The 10,167-nt window shown below is 39.6% G+C and overlaps 1 protein-coding gene across 1 annotated transcript in view; it reads right to left on the reverse strand.

Moving 5' to 3' along the window:
- Positions 1-1,382: 1,382 nt before the first annotated feature.
- Positions 1,383-10,167, reverse strand: part of LOC104497823 (interleukin-1 receptor-like 1) — a 9,329-nt gene continuing 544 nt past the window's right edge. Inside the window, exons 2-7 of the mRNA XM_010141113.1 lie at positions 6,852-7,053; positions 6,392-6,560; positions 6,142-6,304; positions 3,732-3,800; positions 1,689-1,821; positions 1,383-1,599 (exon numbers count right to left, since the gene is read on the reverse strand). Of these exons, the coding sequence (XP_010139415.1) occupies positions 1,383-1,599; positions 1,689-1,821; positions 3,732-3,800; positions 6,142-6,304; positions 6,392-6,560; positions 6,852-7,053 (953 nt within the window). The remainder of the gene's footprint in view (positions 1,600-1,688; positions 1,822-3,731; positions 3,801-6,141; positions 6,305-6,391; positions 6,561-6,851; positions 7,054-10,167) is intronic.

The following is a 10,167-nucleotide window of genomic DNA, read 5'->3' on the forward strand; positions in this document are numbered from 1 at the left end:
TTTCCTTTATCTAGTTTGTAATATGGGCCCAATAAAGGGCAAGCATGCTCCCACACTCAGATACTTCAGCGCAGACATGGTGTGCTTCCAGCATCCTGAGTGATCAAGTTACACTTGCAGTCACTTAGCAATATCCAACCAAAATATCTCCTGCCACCTTCCTGTGGGGGGAATTGGTGCTGTACTGGATGATGCCCCTTCCTCTGCTACAATTCACCTATGTCCCTTCTAGTCTAGGCTATAGCAAGGAAATATGTCTATGCTTTGAAGCCATGATCCTGTAGGAAGTTATGAACAGTCAAGGATACTGCAGGATATGGAGCTGTGCACACCCTGTGATCACAATACACTTTATTTTACTCTTCCTACCATTCTCTTACAGAAAACTAATCCCTGTTAAAGGCCTTGGGATTTCTCCTCAAGGTCCTTGGTAGTTCAGCATATCTGAAGGGATAAGAAAGGAAACCATTAACTGCAGCTTCTTGTTGTGCCTTCACAGACGCAATAGAATTGTCTGCCATAAGAATCTAACTTGGTGGTGCTGGCAACTGTGCTTAGGGATCTGGCTTCCCTATTTAAAAAAATTCCCAGAAGAGGAGCTAGAGATCATTCCAGTCCACACAATTTACTGCCCTGGATTTTCCTTCTCTGTCAGAAAAAACTAAAACCATTAATTAAAAACAAAACAAAGGCAAAGCCTTCAAAGCATTAATCACACCTCTGTGTGGCACACAGTGAAAATAGTGGTATTCAGAGGGAGAGAGGATAAAGCCAGACTTTGCAGAAGTTAGTCATGCCACTTAACATTCAGTCAAAAACCCGGACACTGCAGTGGATGTGGTACAAGAGGGAAGGCAAGCAAACTAGCAAAGTGACAGCTGAAATCCTTGTTTTTAAATTTTGCCTGTTTTCTGCCATGATTCCACACTAGAACCAACAGTCTGAGTCTCAAAAGACTGTGAATCTCAGCTCCTTACAATGTATAGTAACACTGATGACCAAAGGAGAGGTCAGTTCCTCGCCTGGCTCTCATCTGCAGAGGCTTCTCTTCAGCCTGAGAATTCTGAAGAGCAGACTGCACTATACCAGTGTTCTTCATATCCAAGAGCACTCCCTGACTTCAAGGCAATGGGAATTTTTCACCAAGAAGAAATATCCTAGAAACGGGATATTCTTATCACAGGGCAGATACAATTGCGCTTTGCATATCTAACCTCTCGCTGATACCATTTGAGTAATGCCCTGCCCCCACAGCAGAATTTACTCCAAGGACTTTCATGACCTAATGAAGCCAACAGAATTTTGCCACTGACTTGAATATGCAGGGAAGAAGCAGGCTGTTTTAAATTCTTACAAACAAAAACTTAAATAATAAAGTAAAATCACAAATGTATTTCAAACTGAGTGCAAAGTGAAAGTAAACTAAATGAAAAAATCCTACCTTCGCATTGTGCTTTGAGTTGTAACGTCACCGTGGCTTTTGTGTTGAGCATTTCATTCACTGCTACACACGTGAAATTTGCCTGCAGATCCTCCTTTTTTATTTCAGAAATATGCAGAGTGGCCTCTCTATAGTATTCATGCCCTTGTCCTTCAAAACTAATGGAGAGAAGGAGCTGGTACTGTTCACTTTAATGGCAGGGACAGTTTGCACAGAAGGAAAATTATTCTGTGTTATGTGTACTTACACACGAGTTTTTTCCTGAAATCTTGACAAATTTAAGCATTCAACTGGAGTGTTATCCACATCCCATGTGACAACAGCTATTGGCTGTTTCTTAATCCCCAGGCGGGCCTGACATTTCAGGGACAAAGCAGCACCTAAGCAAGATACAGAGAGATGTAAATATTACTTGAAACACACATAATTCTATTTCCCACATAACATCTCTTTCCACAAATCTTATACCACCTGTGAGTTTTGTGTTAACAGTTTTTATTTTTTTCTGAACTACTGTTGACAAAATGATAAATAGAGAAGATGCAAAAGGAAATACTAAAATGAGATTTTTAACAAATGATTTAACACAACACCAAGGATTACAAAAGGAATGATTCATATATGTCATGATGAAGGCAATGTAGACTTTACTTATGACACTTAACCCATGTAATCAACTACTGAGGAATATGGAAAGTAAATAAATGCTAGTTTATTGTGTATTTATTCTGTGTACACAACTGTACACAGAAATAACATAATTAAATTTCAGTATATATTACTACGTGTAAGTCTTGTGTGCAGATTCTTGTCTTGGATTTTCTTCAAGATGGACAAAAATAAAGTAAACTAGTCCAAGCAAAACTAAACCAGGAAATTACTTGTTAAGTATTTGTCATTAGGAAGCATTTACTCCAAAATAAGAGTCTCCATCACACTGGAAGAAGGTATAATTAAAACGTTCTAAATTATTTCCATGTAAATATGCATCTAAGCAGGGCATAGATATGATTAACAAATCTTATGACTTACTTACATCCTGAATTGGTATGACAGAGCATGGAGAAATCCCTTTATTTTTGCAAATAGGAGACAGTACAACAGTAACTGTTTTTAAATGTAAAGTAAATTTGCTCCATGCAAGCAGTGCCAGATTACTTATTGTACCAGAGGCGGGCAGAGCCCACAGAGCACTAGAGACTGACCATGTTATTAGAGAAAGGTGATCCTGGAGCACAGATCATCTAATTTTGAGTGACAAAGCAACTGGGGGAAAGAGGGAAAAAAGAACAGGAATGCAAGTCATCATGGCAAGTCTCTGAGCCATGGTACATGGCATGTCAGACAGGGCCCCATGTCTCTGCAGTACCCGATATCAGAGCAGCCTTGCTGTAGGACGGGAACAGTGGTGTGCTAATTGCGATCCCGTCTCCCAGTGTCCCAGATTCACTCCACCCGCACTGGAAGACAAGCATCCTGGGCTACCTATCCATGTTTCAGATGGGCACAGTGGCTTCCTGGAGAGTTCCACCTTTCTTCGTGGGTTATACAAAAAACCCAGATGGCTTGTGCTCCTACTGTAAGCACCTTGTTTGATACTGCAAGTTACACAGGATGAATCTGAATCACTGAGAACATCTGTGGTCCTAAACGAAAGGGAGCCAGAGAGCAAGCTCTACACCATAGGCTCTCCAGCCTACTATTTCTAAGTTCACTCCTTAGTCCGATCTTTCATCCCTCCCAGTATCTACCAACCAGACAGGTCTGTCCAACATTAGCCAACACACAGACATGAGCCAGGCAATGCTCCTTGGTCTCAGGGCCAGTGACCAATCCCTTGCTCTCCTTCATTCATCCACAGAGATACAGCCACTGTCTCCACACAAGGATTGCAAGTAATGAGAAGTACCTCTAGTTGCAAGAAAGTCTATCCTGTCTTAGGGGTACCATCAAGCATTTTCAAGAAATTTAGCTAAAGCCCTCTTTGAAGTGGATGGAAGCTGTCACTCTTTCAGCTGAGGAGTAATAACTGACTGTACGAGCAATTCTCGTCTATCCCACTGAGGGCAGATTGGGTTATTTAAGTCCCCTTAAACTGATGCTTAACACCTAAATAACCCATCAGTTGCATCTAACTTCATATCACTGTGCCAGGGGTGAATTAAATCTGGTAAATGTTATGGTGCAAAACTGTAACAAAACCTCCATCACTGAATCTTCTCGAAGATCCCCGTGTTCACTAGGCCATCGCACAGTGTTAACTTAAAAACAATTTAAAGTGGGTACTTACCAAGCTCCACTTCTATTACATCTTTATCCTTTGGAAATAAAATTTGGGGAGGTAGAGGCGAGTGTTTTGCTTTAGAAATGAAGGAGGGAAAGAAAGCACATATTAGAAAGTTGTGAAAATGCTTTTTGTAAGATAATTAATATAATCTGTACAGTTAATATTTTAAAGATCTGAAAACGTAATTCCAAACTAATACTACAACAGTGTTTTACATGTCTGTTGGGATTATCTGGTTTTATTCCTAATACCAAATATTTCTGGGGAGTCTGCATTAATAGTTTATTTTCTCTCAATTTATTTAATTGTTACCTTTGTATATAAAGAGCAAGGAAAAGTTTTAGTTTCTCAAGTACCATTTTAGCTGCTGAGGGAGAAAAAAACAGTATAAAACCAAAGTTATAGGTTTGTGTGTTTTCTCAGTTGCCTTAAAAAGTAAAAATAAAGACATAAAGAGATTCCTTCCAACATTTCAGAAATTATTCATATTCATGATATGGTATAGCTAATATGTACTTTTATCCAGCATCTGAACCAGGAACCTTCTAGCCCACAGCTGCCTGCCCGTGTTCCCCTCTGTTTCCCCCATCTCTGCAGCCTGAGAGCTGAGCACATCTGGCTCCCAAGGCTCGCTCTCTGCTGTCTGCACACTGCTGCTTCCCATTACATTAGTCTGCCATGACATTGAGCATCTCCTATCACTACCTTCTAGAAAGAATACTACTTTTTCTTTGACATATTTATTTTCTATTCCCACTATTAATTGTTTTGGAGAGGTCCAAATGACATCCAGCTGCTTGACATGAATTAGGCACTCAGATTTTTTTCCCTTGATGCATTTTTCTTCTTTTCTTGCCCTTCACACTGTTTTATATTTCCCACTCCAATCACATTGCTTGCTATCCTTTCCCCCATTAAGCTTTTTCATCTCAAGGCACCTCTACAAAGCACATAACTATATTTCCCTAAAAAATCTGCAGGAACTCATTTAACCCCTGCTTCCCAGAGAAGTCAGGAGAAAGTCAGTAACTTCCTAGCTAGCTGACTGTGCTAAGTTGTTAGCTGTCAGCATTCAGAAGCAGAAGGTCCTCTGAGTCAATGTGGATCTGCAAGGTAACAGACATGTGTATCAATAAGCCAATATTATTTAAAAAAACCAGCTAATTTTAAGGGCTGATAAAAACTCAAAGAGGTTGTCATTAAGTACTTTGAATTTAGTAAAAACTGGAGCAGACAGCTTAGATTTCCCTTGATAGGTTGCAATCCCTTCTTTCTGCAATTATTTATTTCAAAAGAAAGTCAGATTAACTTTGAAGTGATCTGCCTGGATGTAACAAAGGCTTTAGTAAATTTGGATGCCTTTGCACCAGATAAAACCCAACAATTTTCATTATAACCCACACATAATATTTTTGACCACTTAGAGAAGTTTTGATAAAAGTATTCAAACAAAAATGAAGTGTTAGACAAGTGTCATGTAGACCATCAGGGTATTACAGGGAAGAGGAGGAAAGGCACAACACCTCCTAAGCTACTGTACTAGATCTCTGCTCAAATCTGTCTTCTGTCCAGCTCAAAATAATCAGAACAAACTTTGCTATTGAGATCTGGGCACAGCAACAAAAACCGTACTCAAGTCTTCTACTCTCCAAATCTGCATTCTGCCCACAAGCTGGGTGCCTTCCCACAGCAAAAAGGTCCGAAGTCACCAAATGAACATTATCTATTTTTGAAAAAAAGAAAACTAACAAAACAACCAAACCCACAACCCAAACCCAACCCTCCAAAAACAACTTTCTGACTATTTTTCTACTGATCCAATTGCAGAGCTGCAGACAGATTATGAAGTTCTGCAAGTTGATGCAATTTGGAATTGCTGGTTGATGCATGTTCTTCTCCTGACCACCATCCAAATACAAAGCCTTCCTGAGGAGACTGCATCCTACCCCAAGGTCCACACACCTCAGACATATTGGCCACATTCAAATAACAAAGATACAGTAATCACTGAGCTCCACTCATTTTCTGTCTGTATAAATATTTATCACTCATTTTGTCTCATTCAAGACAAACTAAAAGCTTTTTCAGCCCTACCATCCCCTCAAAAAATAGAAAGCAGAGCCTTGTGGCATCCCACTGAGGAGACCCTTCATTTCATAAGTGCTCCAGACAGCTCTACCAACCACAGTATGTAACCAGTTGTCAGAGACTTTAAGGAAAAAGCAGAATGTGACTATGTCTGAATTTACCCCGTCTTGCTTCATTTGTACCCCCATCCACAAAATTTGCCTTAAAAAGCTGATCTAAAGCGTCATTAAGAAGATACTCTTTATAATGTACAAAAGGTGCTTCCTTTGCTTTAAGTAGGTATCAGTCTTTTTTATGTTAGCAAGCTACAAAGTGACTGTCTTACCCTTACTTATGAAAATCCTTGTTGCTGATACATTAAACACATTTCCTTTATGAGTGTAGATAAATTTACAAGTATAATAACCATCATCCTCCTTTCCCGGGTTGTTAATAAAAACATATTTTTCTCCCTTGAAGTATCTCTGTCCCTGAAGAGGTTTGCAGTCCTGGAAAAGAAAACTTTCTTTATTTGGCTGCAAATAGCTTCTCACTGTAATCTGACTTACAACTGGCCCAATCAGGGATTTATTTACCTTATACCACTGGGTGATAGTAGCATTCTTATAATTGTCAATTGTAGGGCAAACAATCTTCCCTCTTCCAGTGTCATTTGGGTAACGAATCTGACTTGGGAAACATACTCCTTGTTTGTATGGATGCACCTGCACACTCATGTTGAACTTCTTTGTTCTATTATTTAAACTTTAAAAATGGAACAAAGGTGTCAATGACAGTATTTTTATACGGAATATACTAAATATTTTTAACAAATGCCAGTCTTGTTTTATAAACCTATGGATGATCATTTTACTTCAGTCACAGATTGATTTTAATGACCTGTAATAAAAATAGTAATTGCAGGATGAAAAGTTACATGAATTGGTGTATACCGATGGAAAAATGGCATAATTTTCACAGGTAACGATTGGTATTATTTAAACATGTATGTTTCTTTCCAGTCTTACACCTTTCACTTTTCACTGTTGCACTTACAAATGTATAACACAAGTGTAGTTTCCAGAATCCTCTCTAGAAGTTGGCAAAAACCAAAGGAATCGTTTTGAGGAAAATATTCGTGATCCCTCTACTTCTGCAGAAATTACTTTGTTAGTATCCGTGTGATACCAGGTGACTTTCACAGACGAACTCCATGGGGGACATTTTATAGTTAAAGCTTCACCTTCTATTGCATCAACTGCAAACGAACAAAAGATAAAATTCTCAGATTAATTAAACCTTAGCCCCACTAAGACAGAAAAATTGGCATTCCTAGATCAGTAGGTCAGTCACGACCCTCTACCTTCCTTGGCTTTTCAGAGATGATATATAGCAAACTTAATCTCACTACTTCTTTTTTTCAAGAAAAAATTTCCTTACCTTGAGTTATGGAGCCATTTGTTTGCAAAAATAGTAATTAATATGTGGGACTGAAACAAACAAAAAAACCCCCTAGATTCAAACCAGACATACACTAAAAAATAGGAGGGTTTAATTGAAAAATAGTAGTATCTTAAAATGAACTTCTTATGCAAATATTTGCTTGAAATCTGGTTTTATTCAAAACAGGAATTTAAACACAAAAAAAAGTCCTGGCTTTAATGTTGTTTTATGAAGTAAGCTTTCCTTACTTCAGTATAATGAATATTTATTTATACAACACAGAAAAAAAGAACAGTGGAAGGAGGAAGCCTGTAGATAAAATCATTAAAAAAAAAAAAAAACCAAACCAAAAAAACACACCACAAAAAACAAAATCCAGAAGATATTTCTGTGCTTTCTACACTTCACAGAATCATTTTGGTTGGAAGAGACCTTTGATGTCGAAGATCGAGTCCAATCACTCTCCTGCACTGCCAGGTCGTCATTAAGCCATGCCCCTAAGCATCACATGTATACACCTTTTAAATACCTCCAGGGATGGGGACTCCACCACTTCCCTGGGCAGTCTCTTCTAATGCTTCACAACCCTTTCTGTAAAGAAATTTTCCCTAATATCCAGCCTAAACCTCCCCTGGCTCACCTTGAGGCCATTTGCTCTTCTCCTATCACTTGTTACTTGGGAGAATGGACTAACACCCACCTCTCTGCAACCTCCTTTCAGGTAGTTGTAGAGTGTTGAGGTCTTCCCTGAGCCTCCTTTTCTCCAAACTAAACAACCCCAGTTCTCTCAGCTGCTCCTCATAAGTCTTGTGCTCTAGAACCTTCACCAACTTTGTTGCCCTTCTCTGGACACACTCCAGCATCTCGATGTTTTTCTTGCAGGGAGGGTCAAAACTGAACATACGCAAGGTGCAGCCTCACCAGAGCTGAGTACAGGGGGACAATCACTTTCCTCCTCCTGTTGGTCACGCTATTTCTGATACATGCCAGGATGCCATTGGCCTTCTTGGCCTCCTGGGCACACTGCTGGCTCATGTTGTTGACCAGCACCCTCAGGTCCTTTTCCTCTGGGCAGCTTTCCAGCCACTCTTCCCCAAGCCTGTAGCATTGCAGGGAATTTTTGTGACACAAGTGCAGAACCCAGCACTTGGTCTTGTTGAACCTCCTATCATTGGCCTCAGCCCATTGATACAGCCTATACAGATCTCTCTGTAGATCCTCCCTACCCTCAACCAAACTGACACACCCATCTAACCTGGTGTCATTTGCAAACTTACTGAGGGTGCATTCGATCCCCTTGCCCAGATGACTGAATATTAAAGATATTAAAGAGAACAGACCCCAGTACTATGCTCTGGGGAACACCACTTGTGACTGGTTGCCAACTAGATTTGATTCCATTCCCCACCACTCTCTGGGCCTGGCCATCCAGCCAGTTTTTAATCCAGCAAAGTGTACACCCATCCAAGCCATGGTCATCCAGTTTCTCCAGCAGAATGCTGTGGGAAACAGTGTCAAAGGCTTTAATAAAATCTAGGTAGACAACATCCACAGCCCTTCTCTTCATCCACTAAGCAGGTAACACTGTCACAGAAGGAGATGAGGTTGGTTAAGCAGGACCTGTCTTTCATAAACCCTTGCTGACTGGGCCTGATATCTTGTTGTTCTGTACATGCCATGTGATGGCACATAAGATGATCTGCTCCATATTTTCACAAAAATGTGAAAAAAATTAACGAAATACAACCGACTGAAAGAAAGAATCTAATGGGAAGATAAAGACATGACAGCAAGGAATAATATTCTTAGGAAAACAAAGTACACATTCTTATACATAAGGTGAAAGAGGAATGAGCTGGGAGTAAGACACTAAAGTTTTTGTTGGTTTTTTTTTAATATTATATTTCTACTTTTGAATACTGAAACTGGTCCAAATAAAGTTGAATCAATCAATTTGGACAGATATTTAAGTGCCCAGGCACCTGAATAGCGAACTGGATGTTGAAAACAGAAATGCTAACCTGAAAGTTAAACTGAATTTAAGAGAAAAGAAAGATGAGGAAATAAGCAAGGATGGAGAGTGGACAAAGATGGAGATTGGCAGAGGAGGTACAGAAGATATGGAAGCATGAAAATGAAAATAGGTAACCAAATAGCTAACCAAAATAGAGAATATCTATCAAAAATGACACTGCAGGAGCATTGCCACCACCTGGCTTTAGACACATAGGTGTACAAAACAGGCGATGAGTCTCTCTACATGGTGAACGATTGTCTTCTGTTCTGGTTCTTTCTAAAGAAGTGGTCCATCTCCACTGACAGTACCTGCTGACTCACTAATTCAGGCACCTAAATCAGCCACATCAGGTACAAGCATCCCCAACCCTGTCATTTTACCACCATTGCCACCCATGAGCCTTGCAAAGACAGTGGGATGTATCAGGGATGTCATGAAAGGTGACATTGCCCCACCAAAGGAGGAACATATTAGAAATACAGCTTTCTTCAGGGAAAAACAGAGGAGATGGAACACACAGAAAATGGGAGTCCACATTTAAACTCAATGTCATCGGTAAAATTTATCTTGGCAAATTCTTCAGCAGAATTTGGGCTCTTAATAAATATCATTCGTTTGAAACTTAGTATTCACATTGAGAATATGGAGAAATATTTAGAGATCATATCTTACAATATTTTTCAGACAAAAAAGTTTCAGATGGAGAATATAACTATGTGAGTACTATGTGATACTGTGTCACTGGTCAACATTATAAAGCCGAGTCAGCAGAGCTGGCCCGTCAGAAAGAGCTTCCCGTTTTGAATACCCCCCATATGCAGGGAAATTTTATTGTTACATTGCACTTATCAGTTAACACTCCCAAAACCAGGACATTAAAAAGCCTTTTTAGTGAGCAGAGCATCCAGTTGT

The sequence above is a fragment of the Buceros rhinoceros genome, unplaced genomic scaffold, assembly GCF_000710305.1.
Source record: "Buceros rhinoceros silvestris isolate BGI_N320 unplaced genomic scaffold, ASM71030v1 scaffold17888, whole genome shotgun sequence".
NCBI lineage: Eukaryota > Metazoa > Chordata > Aves > Bucerotiformes > Bucerotidae > Buceros > Buceros rhinoceros.